The sequence below is a fragment of the Vulpes vulpes genome, chromosome 1 (assembly GCF_048418805.1).
Source record: "Vulpes vulpes isolate BD-2025 chromosome 1, VulVul3, whole genome shotgun sequence".
NCBI lineage: Eukaryota > Metazoa > Chordata > Mammalia > Carnivora > Canidae > Vulpes > Vulpes vulpes.
Window position 1 is genome coordinate 133292233 of NC_132780.1, and position 15983 is coordinate 133308215.

The window sequence follows — 15983 nt, forward strand, 5'->3', positions numbered from 1 at the left end:
TCCTGCATCGGCTTCCCTGCATGGAGTCTGCTTCTCCCTCTGCCTGTGTCTCTGCCTCTCTCTGTGTTTCTCATGAATAAATAAATAAAATCTTAAAAAAAAAAAAAAAAGATAAGATGGGTCAGATGTCAGTTCCCATCTAGACCAGTGGTTCTTTACCTTTAATCGCTGTAAGACACTCGTGACAATCTTAAACTCCCTTCTGTTCAGAAAAATGCATAAGCTTGCACACCAAGTAGTGTTTTCAGGTGGCTTCAGCTAAAACTCCCCAGCTAAAAACCTCTGTACTAGGCCACATAATAAAGTATTTAAGAGCATACTCTGGAGCCAGATGGCCTGGATTCAAATCCTTCTCTTCCCCTTTTTAGCTGTGCAACCTTGAGCCAATTTAGTGTCTCAGGCTTCAATTCCTTCAAGTATAAAATGAGGATAACAACAGTATTCAATTATAGGATTGTTGTGAGGATTAAGTGAGTTACTATGTATAAAATGCATACACATGATTAGCTTTACAGCACTGTTCACACTATTACTGCTGGTAGTATCTTAGCCCATTCAGTAAATGTTTATGGACAGAATGAATGAATAATTCTGGTGGGAATGCCAAGTCTAAAGTAGAACATCCCAACCAGTGTGTCACAAGTGGGCTATAGTCCTATAAAGATATTGACCTGCTCAGCCCCAGCTGGTTGCTCCTAGCTTCAAGCAGCAGCATCCACTGTGTACACATATCCTTCTCTCTGGGTGCCCTGACATGAAAACAGTTTGTGCAGCACTGATTGAGAAGATCAGCTGGCAGTTAGTGAGTACCAAGTAGGCAGTCCAGATCCCAAATCCGGGGAAGTCTGTGGTTGGGTGGCAGTGAGAATCTTAACTGCTAAACCTAGAGCAAGGGTTCACAAGTATGGGATGTGGCTCAAGCAGGCTGAACGCCAATGCAAGGGAAGTCCTGCCAGCAGGATGCTTCAGTACCTCCCTCCTTGCACGCAAGGACCCGATGATTCACTCCACAGGGATTTGTGGAGAGCCCACAGTGAACCAGAAACCAGGCTGGAGCCCAAAGTCTTGTGTGGATAACAGATGTTAAAGAGGCAGTGATAAGTATTCTAGGAAGTAGGTGACTCTAGGCTTGTGTGCTAGGAAGAGATAGTGCCAAATAGCCCCCAGCCATGCCTGCAAAGTGGTGTGCAAGGCGGCGTCCAAGGGCCATAGGAAGCTTTTGAAGAGTTTTGGTCAAGGAAGTAGTGGATTTAGGTTTGTACTTTTTAATTTTTTTCGAAGATTTTATTTGAGAGAGAGAGACCAAGCACAAGGAGGGGCAGAGGGAAAGGGAGAACCAAACTCCCTGCTGAGTAGGGAACTAGAGGCAGGGCTTGATCTCAGGACCCTATGATTCTGACCTAAGCAGAAGGCAGACCTTAACCTGCTGAGTCACTCAGGCACCCCTGTTCTTTTTAAAGTCATTCTGACACAATATTACAAAATGACTAGGAAACAGGCAAGAGTTTATTTGACATACATTAGGAGGCTCTTACAGTAGTCAAGATGTGACTTGACAAGATGATACTCACCTGAAATAGGTACATAGACTTTTTGTTTGTTTGAAGATTTTGTTTTTTTGACAGAGTACAAGCTGGGGAAGCTGCAGGAGGAGAGGGAGAAGCAGGCTTCCTGCTTCCCCACTGAGCAGAGAGCCCGATATGGGGCTTGATCCCAGGACCCTGGGATCATGACCTGAGCCAAAGGCAGGCACTTAACTCACTGAACCACTCAGATGCCCCCATTTAAGTTTTAATTGTTTTTAATTGAGGTAAAATTGACATACATTATATTTAAATTTTTTTATTTTTATTTTTTTAAAGATTTTATTTATTTATTCATGGTGGGGGGGGGACAGAGACAAAGGCAGAGGGAGAAGCAGGCTCCATGCAGGGAGCCTGACGTGGGACTTGAACCTGGGACTCCAGGATCAGGCCCTGGGCTGAAGGCAGGTGCTAAACCGCTGAGCCACCCAGGCGTCCCTATATTTAAATTTTAGATATATGACATAATGACAATATCTGTATGCATTGTAAACAATCACCACAATTAGTTTAGTTAATATCTATCACCATACATAATTATAGACTTTTTTATTATGTTGAGAACCTTTAAGATTTATTCTCTTAGCAACTACCAAATAATGTAATTCGTTATTATTAACTTTAATCACCATGCTGCATATTATATCCCTGTGACTTATTTTATAACAGCAAGTTTGTACCTTTTGACTCTTGATCCATCTTGCCTACCCCTAATCCCTACCTCTGGCAGCCACCAATCTGTTCTCTATATCTGTGGGTTTGGGTGTTTTTTGGGTTTTTTTATATTCCATTCATGAGTAAGATCATAGGGTATTTGTCTTCAACTTATTTCACTTAGCATAATACCCTCTAAGTCCATCCATTTTGGCACAGATGGCAAGATTTCCTTTTTCATGGCTAAATAATATCTTATTATATATATGCACTACAGTTTCTTTATTCATTCATCCATCCATGGACACTTAAGTTGTTTCCATGTCTTGGCTATTGTAAATAATGCTGAATGCATGTACTTTTTAAGTCAAGTATTTTTATTTTTTTCGGACAAATACCCGGAAGTGGAACTGCTGGATCATAAGCTAGTCTTATTTTTAACTTTTGAGGAACCTCTATACTGTTTTCCAATTTACACCAATTTCCATTCGCACCAGCAGTGCACAAGGGTTCCCTTTTCTCCACATCTTCCCAAGCCCTTGTTATTTTGCATCTTTTTGAAATAGCCATTCTAACAGGTGATACCTCACTGTGGCCTTGATTTGCATTTCTCTGGTGATTAGGGATCCTGAGCATCTTTTCGTTTTTAAGTTGCATGAGTTCTTCATATTTTTTGCATATTAACTCCTTATCAGATATATGATTTGTAGGTATTTTCTCCCTTTCTGTAGCTTGCCTTTTCGTTTTGTTGATGGTTTCCTTTACCATGCAGGAACTCTGTAGTTTGATGTAGTCCCACTTGCTTATTTTCACTTTTGTTTCCTTGGCTTTTGGTGTCAAATCCAAAAGAAGTATAACAAGACCGTGTCAGGGAGCTTACCACCTATGTTTTCTTCTAGAAGTTTTACGGTTTTTGGTCTTACATTCAAGCCTTTAATCCATTTTGAGTTAATTTTTGCCTATGGTGTCAGATAGTGGTGTTATCTCGACTTTTGAAGGAAAAGGAGGAATCAAGGGTGACTCCATCGATTCTGGGTGGCTGGAGATGCCAGCCCAGAGATGGGGGATACTGGAAGAAAAACAGTTCTGGGGAGTACATTGTGAGTTTTTTGGGGGACTCGTTCTGTTTGTGATACCTGTGGGGTGTTCACTGATGGTGGTCAACAAGGCCAGTGGATGAGTAGATCCGAGCATAGGAAAGCTGTCAGAATGTGCAGAGATATGATACGTGCACCCCAGAACCGGCGGCAGTGGGGCTGGCAGCCTGCCTCGAACAGGGCTTCCTCCTAAAGAAAATGAGTTTAAAAATGGATTTTGATCAATGAATCTAACTTTATAACCAGTTTGGCTCACATGATTCTGTTGTACACTCAATTTGTAGAATTCTTAAATAGGTATGTTTTGACTTTCTTCATAAAAGCTAACATATTTCTATATTTTGAAGAATTCATCTCTTTTTCTTCTCAGCTGGCCTCATTCACTCTTTCCTCATATGTCCTTGTAGCAAGAGGAAGCTGTGCAACTCATAATGTGACACTGTCCATTTTCTCAGACTTGTGACCCAGAAGGAAATCTCTGACCTCAGCTGTGGCTCTTGGTGCTGGCCAGAAGCCAACTTCATGTCTGAGTGTATGGGTAGCAGTTTGCCATGGAGAGCTTGGGGCTGCAAACGGTGACCCTCAGTGATGGGACGACAGCCTATGTCCAGCAAGCTGTCAAAGGTAAGTATTCCCAGGCACCCCAGAATCCCACCCTGTGCCCCAGCCTCTGGAGAAGAGTGTCCCCTTCTAAGAGTCTCACCACCACTATGCCCTCCCATTTGCATACCACAGCTTGCTCTGCGTGAGAATTTCTTGAGATCATTGACAAACCCTTTAAGAGAAAATGCCATTCAAGGCAGGCCTGCCTAGAAAATCAGACTAGCCGAGCCATAGGAACTAAGACCTCTGAAAGGCAGAATTCCTTACATAGGGCAAGTGGTTCATAAATGTTTCTGGAAATGATGAACACCGTGCTGGCTATATGACTTCCTGCTCTCCAGATAACTCCCTGTCCAGTTTCTCAGTGCTTTCTAGAAACTCTCAAACAGGTTAAGCCATATACAGAGAGGGACACCCCAGCATAGGTCTCATGCCCTAGGCCCCACTAAGTTTGCCAGGAATAAACACTGAATTGCCAACAAAGAGTGAATAATTTTGTAGTGCAAGTATGTCCCAAATACACCCTGGGATAGATAATGTATAAACATGGGATTAAATACTAAAAATAGTAAAATAATACTTCAGTACTAAGTACTGAAAAAGAATTTGCTGTTGATCTGAAATTTGAATTCACCTGATATTCATTTCTCAAGAAACTTAAAATCAAAAAGAGAAAAGAAACTTAAAATCAGGGTGAGCATGGAGTGTCACTGAAGGGGCAGAGCCTTCAGGCCAGGGACGCTCACTGTTGTGACAGCCTCTTTCCTTACCAGCGTTCTCAGGAGGGCCAGATGGCCTGCCTGCCCTCTCCGAACAGCACTGGGCAAACATCGCCACATTCCTGCTCTTTTATGTTGCCTTTTCTAGACTCTGTGAGCACCACCATCTGCGTGAATGCACTGTCATTGCAACATTGCTCGCCTTCATTTCAACACACTGTGGAAGTGTATTTCAGTTCCCAAGTGTACAGATACATTGTTTGTTGATTTTATTTTAAATTGTCTGCTTCCTGATGACGACAAAGAGGCCACCTTAATCTCATCAGTAAGCTCTTTCTGTATGACAGTGTTAGGGGGTGGTTGCCTTCTGGAGAGGTTTTTTGTCAAGAGCTATCTATGATATGTGGATCTGGTTGGCTTTGTTTTCTTGAGTGAGGAACTTCTGGGATACTTTTGAAGCCTGAAACCCTCAGTTTGCAGACTTCCCGTCACAGATCTTGCCCCTCAGCAGAATGAGACGGAAGAATTTAGGGAGTATGGAAATGACTGTGTCTGCTCCACGGACCCAGTTACTTCCCATGCCTGAGTCTTCTGCCGTGAATTAGTGGTCAAGTGAATGAATAAAAAGCAAATGGTGGGATCCCTGGGTGGCTCAGTTTAGCGCCTGCCTTGGGCTCAGGACGTGATCCTAGAGTCCCAGGGTCGAGTCCCACATCAGGCTCCCTGCATGGAGCCTGCTTCTCCCTTTGCCTATGTCTCTGCGTCTCTCTCTCTCTGTGTCTCTTATGAATAAAATTAAATTAAATTAAATCAAATTAAATTAAAACAAAATAAATAAAATAAAATAAAATAAAATAGCAAATGGCCTCACTTGGTGGTTGAGAAAGCTACTCTTTTTTTCTTAGGTCTTTCCCTTTTATGTCTGGGTCTTTTTGCCTCCCCCACCTCCCCATTTATATCTTTCTCTGGTCCCTGTTCTCTGGCTCCTCCACAGCACTGCAGCGTGTGCTTGGATGTGTATGTGCACAGACTCACACATAACAGATTTCACACTCCTGAGGGGAGAGCTGGCCTCCGGGAAGCGGGACCACACTGTTCTAAAAGGCATCTTTCTCACTGGTGAGCACCTCTGAAGCTCTTGACCAGGGCACTGTCATCCTTGTCAGCAGGAAGCTCTTTCTGGGTCTAGCTTAGGCAGCAGGAAGTCCTAAAATTTTATGAGATTTGTCTGTAATTAGGGTGAGCATAAAAACGTTATTCAAACCCAACACTTCTGGAAGTGGAAGAGTGTGCTATGAATAAAAATGCACTGGGACTGTTCTGGGCAAACAGGAACATATTGGCCACCTCCCCATAGTGGAATATGAGGGCCCGGCCGTCAGTTGTCCTCCCCCACCTGGCCCTCCGCATTGTTGTCTCTGGTGTAAGGGGTGATTGCAGGTTGAAATCTTTTCTCAAATAACTCTTCTCTATCTTTTGTCTCATCCCTTGAAGCAAAAGCCACAATGCTGCCAAAAGCTCTTCTAGCACTCTTAGAACCCCAAGTGCAGTGCCCTTGCCATGACAGATAAAGGGTTAAATGCAGGGAAGCCCATGGCTTGCTGATGGGAGGGTGGTGAGGGGTCCCCCTCCCTCATCTAAATGCCTCTCTCCTACTTCTTACCTTTGTCTCTACCTTACCTGTCTTCAGCTGAGTTGTAGAACTGTGGGTTACTGACCCAAGAAGACTCCATGTGAAAGCGAGTTTGAGGATTCTTCTGAGGGGGAGATAGCAGGGTTAGGCCAGAAGCAGCTGCCTGGTCTTTTTCCTACATCGTAAGAACTCAAATTCCTAAATCCTGAAACTTGTAAAGAAACAAGTAAGCAGGGGATCCCTATGTGGCTCAGCGGTTTGGCGCCTGCTTTTGGCCCAGGGCATGATCCTGAAATCCCGGGATCCGGTCCCACGTTGGGCTCCCTTCATGGAGCCTGCTTCTCCCTCTGCCTGTGTCTCTGCCTCTCTCTGTGTGTGTGTCTCTCATGAATAAGTAAATAAAATCTTAAAAAAAAAAAAAAAAAAAGAGTAAGCAAACCACTTGTCAAGAACGCTTCTCTCTCCCTTCTTACCTTTCTCTCTTTTCCCCTCATCCCCTGGGAAATTCACTGGATATGAAACAAGGCCTGTCTAATCCTAATTCTAAACCAAAGAGCCCATTGCTGTTAGAAGTGCTCCCAGTAAGCCTCTCTCCTGGTGTCCCACAACCAACCTCCCCACCCCCCCCCCACCATCTCTAAAAATAAATAAATAAATGAAATCTTTAAAAAAACGTACTTTCCAGTAAAGATCTGAGGTAAAGGAAGGTTAATAATCTCAGGAACGCTGGAGTCTTGTTCCGTTTTATACTGCTTGCTTATTGCCTTAGGTGAGTCATTTTTTAATTAGAAAATTGAAATAAAAATGTCAGAGATGAATGAAGGAGATATTCCCCACGGTGGCAGTGAAACAAGAACTAGAGGACACCCAGTAGCCCTGCAGTTGTGTTCACATTTGCTCCCTGTAGCTTTATTTTCTGATTATTCTAAAATGCAGATCAGGTTTATGATAATAAAAGCTAAGGCGGGGCAGCCCAGGTGGCTCAGCGGTTTAGCGCCACCTTCAGTCCAGGGCCTGATCCTGGAGACCGAAGATCAAGTCCCACATCCAGCTCCCTGCATGGAGCCTGCTTCTCCCTCTGCCTGTGTCTCTGCCTCTCTCTCTCTCTCTCTCTCTCTCTCTCTCTCTCTCTCCCCCCCCTGTCTCTCATGAATAAATAAAATCTTTAAAAATAAATAAATAAATAATAAATAAATAAAAGCTAAGGCTTGGGACCCCTGGGTGGCTCAGTCGGTGAAGCAGCTCCTGCCTTTGGCTCAGGTCATGATCCCAGGGTCCTGGGATGGGGCCCTCCGTAGGGCTCCCTGCTTAGTGGGAGCCTGCTTCTCCCTCTGCCTGCCACTCTCCCTACTTGTTCTCTCTGGCAAATAAAATCTTAAAAAAAAAAAAAAAGCTAAGGCTTGGGGTGTCTGGGTGGCACAGTCGTTTGCACATCTGACTCTTGATTTCAGATCAGGTAGTGATCTCAGGAATGTGAGATCAAGCCTCACTTTGGGCTCTGCCCTCAGCTTAGAAGGCTGCTAAAGTTTCTCTCTCTCTCTGCTCTCACTCTCAAATTAAAAAAAAAAAAAAAAAGAAGCAGCAGCAGCAGCTAAGGCTTATTGAAGGCTGACCATCAACACTCCTGACTTTGTCTTATATTCATTAATTCATTTAACCCTCACAGCAACCCAGTAGAAGACACAGTATTTAATCCTCTTTTTAAAAGGAGGAAACTGAAGTACAGGGAGGTTAAATAAACTGTCTGAGGACACACAACTCGTAAGAGGTAGAGCAGAAATTCAAACCCAGGATGCCTGGACAGCTCCAGAGCCACTTGCTTTTAACCATTAAGCTATAGTACCTTATTAGAAAGTCTCGTTCTGAGCATACTGCCACAGTGGGAGACAAGGAATGTATTTTGATTTGTTAGTGTGAGTGCTGAATTTTGAGCCACCGAGGTCTTCCCAGGTTTCAGGGCGTTCTTTGTTCTCTGTTTAGATCAGTCTTGGCAGCCTGCTATTAAGCTGGAAGTCCCCAGTTCATGGGGCATGGACAGAATAATAAATGAAGTTTCTACTTCTTGAGTAGAGGAAGGGAATCTGGTGGGAGCTGTAGGGCTCACCCTGGTGGGATGTCTTTCTACCCACCAGTACCTCTGCGGCCCAGACCCAGGGAGGCAAGGAGCAGGAGGCATAGGGCATGTCACCTGTGCTTAGACATGCAAACTATGCCTCAAACAGGCCTCTTTGGGAAGTAGGCAGGTGTTCCTCAGCCCTCTTCAGGGCCTGACCTACTTTTCTCCATTTCTACCTTTACAGGAGAGAAGTTGCTTGAAGGGCAAGTGATCCAGCTTGAGGATGGGACCACTGCATACATTCACCAAGTGATGGTGCAGAAAGGTGAGAGCACCCCAAGACACCCCAACCTCGTGGAGAGAGGCCAGGCAGCCCCCACTGAGGGAGGTGTGGGATGGCATCGAGCTCCAGAGGAAGACAAGCATTGCTCTCCTTTCAGAACCTCTCTCCTTTGAGGATGGACAGCCTGTACAGCTGGAAGATGGCAGCATGGCCTACATACACCGAACACCCAAAGGTGGGGTCATAGTCATCACAACTGGTGGGACAGAAGGGAGGCTGAATGGGCAGAGGTTGGGGCATAGCCTTGGGAGCTGTAGTGCCCAAGTTTAGCTGGATTAGCAGTCTCACCTCCTTTCCCTGGTGCCGACCACAGGAGTGGCAATTTCTGCCTCTGGGAAACCGAGCTGTGGGAGTCAGTAGCATGGGCCTCAATGGTGGCTTTCTAACATAGCTGCAAAAATCTTAGGGCTTTAAATAGGACCTGAGGACATCATCCAAGACCAGGAGTAAAAACTTATTAACATTTAAGACTGAAGTCTCTAAGTAGTGAGGAATAACAATTTATTCCTTTTACAAGGAGTTTCTTGAGCAACTATTGTATGCCAGGCATTGTGCTAGATGTGGAGTGTGCAAGAGATGACAAAGGCAGACACAGTCCCTGCCCTTCTAGAGACCAGTGGGGAAAACAGAAGTGAGAAGAACTATAACCGATGAACTGATCATCACAAGCCCTCCAGCTCAGGGAGGGCTTCCCTGATAAAGTGACTCCTGGGCTGAGAGCGAAAGTGTAGACTTCGCTAGAGGAAGAGGGACAACAGGAGGGAATGACATGGCTCAGAGATGGTAGAAGGAAGAATGGCATGTTTCAAGGAACTGCCAGGAGCCAGAAGGAGTGGGGCAGGATAGGTAAGATGAGAGAGGCAAGGCCAGAGCACTGAGGCTTGAGAGTCAAGAGAAAGGTTTTATTGGTGGTCTTTATCCTGAGACCAGTGGGAAGTAGTTGAACCATCAGGTAACATGATCTCCTATGTGTCCTGCAAAGATCCCTCTAGATGCTGTGCTGCCTGGTAGGAATTAGAGGGCCAGTTAAGAGGTTCTTGTGATCATCTAGGCCATGATCATCATGGGTCCCCTCAGTTCCTCATGGACCTTGTGACTTCCCAGTCAGTGCTTCATAGGAGGCCTTGTCCTCAGGAGAGGTGGCCCCAGAAGAAGGACCAGCCAGAGTGAATCACCAAGGCGAGGGACCAGGAGACCTTAAAACCTTCCTTGGTATATGTACCTCTTCTTACCTTAAAGCAGGGTAGGAAGGTATAAGATACCTTATATCTCTTTCCCTTGTGTGGCATCTGGGCTAACATGTGTTCCCTGCAGAGGGTTATGACCCCAGTGCCCTGGAAGCTGTCCAGCTGGAAGATGGCTCCACTGCCTACATTCACCACCCCGTAGCTGTGCCGTCAGACAGCGCCATCCTGGCTGTGCAGACAGAGGTGGGCTTGGAGGACCTGGCTGCAGAGGATGATGAGGGCTTCACCACAGACACAGTAGTGGCTCTGGAGCAGTATGCCAGCAAGGTGAGCTCACAGAGCCTGACACTGCCCATTAGCTCCCTTGGCCCAAACTGCCACACTAGGGGACAAGGGCAGTTCCATGCTTGGGCATGGCCTGAGCTACTCCCCTCGCCCCTCCACCCCGGCTTCCCCAACTCATTTCTCGTGTCACTGTCCAGGGCATACGTGGCAGCATGGCTGGGGCCACTGACAGTTGTTGACACTCTCCCTCCTTTAGGCCGTCTCTGCAGAGGAAAGGCGGCTGTAAGAAATGGTGACATCTGTATGGTGGCTATTTAGACTCAGCTTCACTTTTGCTGTTGTAATAATCCTCTGTGCTGTCTGAGAAAGCCCTTGCCAGTGACTTTTATTAGTTTTCACAGGCCACTGAGGTCAGATGGTCTCATGTTTATTTCTTCTCTGCAACTCATTTAGTCATTTGGGAAAATAACCTCAGTAAGCAGTGACGAGGGCAGATGCAGCAGAGCAGCTGAGATTCTTGGAACACAGGGCCTTCACAGTAGCTCAGCTGCAAGGGAGAAGGATCTTGGCTCTCCTAGCATCGGTCACTCTGGCAAAGCTGCGGTCCCACCCACAGGGAAGTGGGCACTAATCTGTGAGGGTGCCAGACCAGGGTGCACCCCCTCGGGTGAACTGCAGACCTTCAGGGTGGACATGGCAAGGCTCCCGAGGGCACTAATGTTACCCAAAGATTGGGGGCTGGGAAAGTTTTTTTAATAACAAGACTATGTGGGGGCAGCCCCGGTGGCACAGCGGTTTAGCACCGCCTGAAGCCCGGGGTGTGATCCTGGAGATCCGGGATCGAGTCCCACGTCGGGCTTTCTGCATGGAGCCTGCTTCTCCCTCTGCCTGTGTCTCTGCCTCTCTCTCGCTCTCTCTGAATGAATGAATAAATAAATAAATAAATCTATCTTAAAAAAAAAAAATCAATTACACTATGTGGCGATATCAGAGGAGAAGAGGAAATTCTCATGTCTTTCCAAAATGAAGCCCAAAACTTGCTACCAGACCACTTGGGGCTATGCCCACTCCCACCGCCATTTCCTGCGGTTTATTTTAGAAGCCGGATTTGAGATTTGCTGCTGTTAGGATGACAACTGGGCTCTGAATCATGATCCCTGAGACCTGTGCTGGCTCTGCCTCTACCTAGTCTGACGTTGAGTGAGTCATTCTGCTCACAGACTTAGCTTGCTCCTCTGAAAGGATGAGAATGGGACTAGATGACCTTAGAGGCCACTTTCAACTGTGAAGTTCCTTGATTCCCTCAAGAGCCAGTGAGGCAGGGGAATAAAATGTGAACACCTGGGTAGGTTAGTCCACCAAGCAGGCCTGGCCACCTGTGACAGTTCCCCTGCCATTCACCAGCGGTTTAAGTGTCTGTGAAATTTTGTTAGCTGCTTGAGCCCCTGACCTGGAGCTGACGAGACAGACCTTGCTGTGAATTTGGCCTCACCAGTTCGTCTTCTACTCCCCAGGACTCCCAGAGTTCTATTTCAGGAGCTCGTGAGAAGGCCAAAGTGTCCCAGAAACAAAGACTAAGGGCAGTCCCAACAGATCCCTGCTCAGGAAAGCAGAAGAGCAGCAGGGCTCCCTGAAGCCCGCGGCAGGTGTGAAGCGGGTGGCTCCAGCAGTGTCCCCAAGAGAGATGATGGGGGGGCCTGTCAATCAGCTGGGTGCTGTGGTTAGAGCTGAAACTTCTGATGCAGACCTGTAGGCCCCTGCCCTGGGTGCTTCTGCAGTTCGTTGCTTGTGGCCACCTCATTCCGGTGAACCCAGGTGAGCTTCTCCCCATGGCATGTCCATTGTTAGTGGCCCTTCTGAGCACAGGTTTCCTAAAGGGAGGGAGGGGTCTCCTACCATCAGAAGATACATGTCCAGAGCTGTGGCCTTCTAGGTACATATGGTCAAAAGTGGGGGTTGCTGGGGCACCTGGCTGGCTCAGTGGAGCATATGATGATCTTGGGGGTTGTGGGTTTGAGCCCCACATTGGGTGTAGAGATTACTTAAAAATAAAATCTTGGGATCCCTGGGTGGCGCAGCGGTTTGGCGCCTGCCTTTGGCCCAGGGCGCGATCCTGGAGACCCGGGATCGAGTCCCACATCGGGCTCCCGGTGCATGGAGCCTGCTTCTCCCTCTGCCTGTGTCTCTGCCTCTCTCTCTCTGTCTTTGACTATCATAAATAAATAAAAATTAAAAAAATAATAAAAATAAAAAAATAAAATCTTAAGGGGCTCCTGGGTGGCACGGTTGATTGAGTGTTTGACTCTCAGCTCAGGTTTCAGCTCAGGTCATGATCTCAGCATCCTGGGATCAAGCCCCACGTTAGGCTCTATGCTCAGCACAGAATCTGCTTGAGATTGTTTCTCCCTCTGCTCCCCTCCCCCATACTCACTGGCTCATACACACATATGTACTCTGTGTCTCTCATAAATAAATAAATCTTTTTTTAAAAAAGACTTAGGGACACCTGGGTGGCTCCGTGGTTGGGCGGCTGCCTTCGGCTCAGGTCATGATCCTGGAATCCGGGATTGAGACCCGCATTGGGCTCCCTGCAAGGAGCCTGCTTCTCCCTCTGCCTATGTCTCTGCCTCTCTCTATCTGTGTCTCTCATGAATAAGTAAATAAATCCTTAAAAAATTTTTTTAGGGACGCCTGGGTGACTCAGCGGTTGAGCATCTATCTTTGGCCCAGGACATGACCCTGAAGTCCCAGGATCAAGTCCCACATCAGGCTCCCTGCATGAAGCCTGCTTCTCTCTCTGCCTGTATCTCTGCCTCTCTCTGTGTGTCTCTCATGAATAAATAAATAAAACCTATAAAGAGAAAAAAAAGTTTAAAATTTTAAAAATTTAATTAATTAATTAATTAAGTCTTTAAAAAAGTGGATGTTGCTAGCTGTCAACCTAGCTCAGGGGTGGCCTGAATGGCTACTTTTCCTAGATGTCTGGGAGATGCCATTTCTTCCATCACTGTCACAGGCTCTGTGACATCGAGTCCTGCCTCTGTCCATGAGAGACAGGTGGAGACACCACAAGTCACCCCCGTTTCTTCTGTAGAGTGCTTCAGTGCCTGTTTCCTGTGTGTATGGGTCTGTCACTCCCAGTTGCCCTTCCCCCGCCCTCCCAGCAGGTTTAGCCCTGTGTATTGGGTCCTAAGCTGCCAGCAGGGCCCTATATCCCACCTCATCCCGCTCATCATTGAAGAGGATACAGATAGGAACCTCAAGATTTTTTTCCCTCAGGTCCTGCATGACAGCCAGGCTCCCCATAACGGCAAAGGACAGCAAGTTGGGGACAGAGCATTCCGCTGTGGCTACAAAGGGTGTGGGCGTCTCTACACCACTGCTCATCACTTAAAGGTAAGGTCATCCCGCACACCTCTCAGATGTCTTCCCCACCAGGGGGAAACTTCCTGCTTTGACCATAACCAGTCCCTGCCCTCAAGTTTGAACTCATTGCCTACTGAAAGGAAGAGATGAGTGTACAGAAATGGCAGCCCAGGGTCCTGTAACACACATGAAGAGTACAGGAAGGAAGAGAATAATCAGGGAGGGCCCTCTGGAAGAAGTGGCCTCTCAGCTAAAGAGGAAGAATAAAGGAGGTAGCCAGTACTGATACTTTGAGCCCTCAAGAGAACCAAAGAGCCCCTTCATACCCTGGTTCCTGAGTCCCCTGGTTGCTTGTCCTCACAGGTGCATGAAAGAGCTCATACAGGTGACCGTCCATACAGGTGTGATTTCCCCAGCTGCGGAAAGGCCTTTGCCACAGGTAATCTACCTGGAAGAAGACTAAAGGTGGACTGCTTCCAGTTGTGGGCAGAAAGTTCTAGGTTCACTTGGGAATTTCCTGCCTTCCCAGAGAAACTGCTGCCCCAGCACTCTGACTCGCAGGGCTCTGTCTCTGGGAGGAAACCATGTTACAGAAGTGAGGGGGAGCATCATCCAGGCCAGCAAAAGGAGCCGGGGGCTTGGTAGAGAGACCCTGCCTCCTGCATCGGCTGTGGGGTATCTAGGCCATTGCATCTCTCTGGGCTTCCTTACCCCTCTGAAACATTTAGCCCCAGCTCCCAGGCTTATGCTCTGGAAGGACACCGGCTGCCCCTGGAGGGGGAATGGGAGCAGCATGGGCTTTTCCAGCCCCTCTTATCTGCCCAGGCTGGGGAGGGGTAGAAGCAGACACAGGCTTCTTGTGCCTGAGGAGGTGTGGAGTCTCACAGAGCACACCTGAACATGGCGAGCCTCTGAATTAGGATGATGAAGCAGTGGTGGTGAGGCCCTCCAGAGTGCCCTTCTCAGCCCTCCCTCCCACACACGGATAGGATATGGGCTGAAGAGCCATGTGCGCACCCACACTGGTGAAAAGCCATATAAGTGCCCAGAGGAACTGTGCAGCAAGGCCTTCAAGACCTCAGGAGACCTACAGAAGCACGTACGGACCCACACCGGTAGGTTGGGCCCTGCCCTATTCACGCTTGGACCTGGAGTCCTAACCCTGGCATGACCCCCACTTCCTGAGCCAGCCCACCCCACACACTCCATCTCCACAGGTGAACGCCCATTCCGGTGCCCCTTCGAGGGCTGTGGCCGCTCCTTCACCACCTCTAACATCCGCAAGGTACATGTGCGCACCCACACAGGCGAGCGGCCCTACACCTGCCCTGAGCCCCACTGCGGCCGCGGCTTCACCAGTGCCACCAACTACAAGAATCACGTGCGCATCCACACAGGTGGGCCAGCTGGCATGCGAGAAGCACCCTTTCTGAGGCCCCAACCCTCTCGACTGTAATCCTCTGACCTGAGACACATTCTTGACTCTGAGCCCCAAGCCCTTCTGCCAGCCAGTCCAAGCTGGCCTGTGGGCGGGAAGAGGAGGCTTTGTGCTTTTCTGGCCAGATCTCCAGAACCATCTCACTTGCAGTGAGCGATTCCTTCCCTCCCAGTTAGGTCCCGTCTGACAGGTCCTGCTGTCCCTCTCAAGCTCCCTGCCACCTTCCTACAGCCACCCTGGATACTCCCCTTCCAGCTGAGCTCCCCGGAAAAGGCCAGGGTCAGGGCTGATGGGGGAAAAAGAGTGAAATGTCGCCCTTAGCTCCTCGCCTCCTCCACTGCCCATATGACTCCTGTGTGTCCTCCCTCCCCGGTGTCTGTCCCTCGTCCAGCCTTCTGTGTCCTCTCTCGACCATATGTGTCCCATCACCCCTGCGACATCAGTCATCCCTCTCTGTCTCTTGCCTCTTCTGTTTACGACTTTCAACTTTACAAGCCCCTACCCCCGCACCCCCTCTCCCCCCACCTGTCCCTTTACTAGCCCCAGCATTACTTCTGGGCTCAGTGGTCCCACACACCTGTCCCCTCTGTGTTCCGCTGGACATCGCCCCCAGCTGTGTCTATTCAGAGTCCCAGTCCCTCTCCGTCCCCACCAACTAACCCCATCTCCCACACCCACACCCCCACCCCCTAGTTTTCCCCTTGCCAGCCCCAGTTCCCACCCCCCTCACAGCCCAGTGTCCCCAGGGGAGAAGCCATACGTTTGCACGGTCCCAGGCTGCGGAAAGCGCTTCACCGAGTACTCAAGCCTATACAAGCACCACGTGGTACACACGCACTGCAAGCCTTACACCTGCAGTACGTGCGGCAAGACCTACCGGCAGACCTCCACCCTGGCCATGCACAAGCGCAGTGCCCACGGCGAGCTGGAGGCCACGGAGGAGAGTGAGCAGGCCCTGTACGAGCAGCAACAGCTAGACGGTGAGGGCTACGGGCAGGAGGCGAGAGCGGGGGCAGGCC

At 48.3% G+C, this 15983-nt stretch overlaps 1 protein-coding gene across 3 annotated transcripts in view; it reads left to right on the top strand.

The window, feature by feature from the left end:
- The window catches only part of ZNF76 (zinc finger protein 76), a 34693-nt gene that overhangs the window by 15325 nt on the left and 3385 nt on the right, over positions 1–15983 (top strand). For all 3 annotated transcript variants that reach the window (XR_003233770.2, XM_025990794.2, XM_025990795.2), the window contains exons 2-10: positions 3790–3958; positions 8590–8670; positions 8786–8863; positions 10003–10202; positions 13440–13556; positions 13890–13965; positions 14516–14641; positions 14744–14923; positions 15711–15944. Coding sequence is in view for 2 of the 3 variants with exons in the window: in XM_025990794.2 (XP_025846579.1) it covers positions 3886–3958; positions 8590–8670; positions 8786–8863; positions 10003–10202; positions 13440–13556; positions 13890–13965; positions 14516–14641; positions 14744–14923; positions 15711–15944 (1165 nt within the window). In the remaining variant the exon portion in view is untranslated. The remainder of the gene's footprint in view (positions 1–3789; positions 3959–8589; positions 8671–8785; positions 8864–10002; positions 10203–13439; positions 13557–13889; positions 13966–14515; positions 14642–14743; positions 14924–15710; positions 15945–15983) is intronic.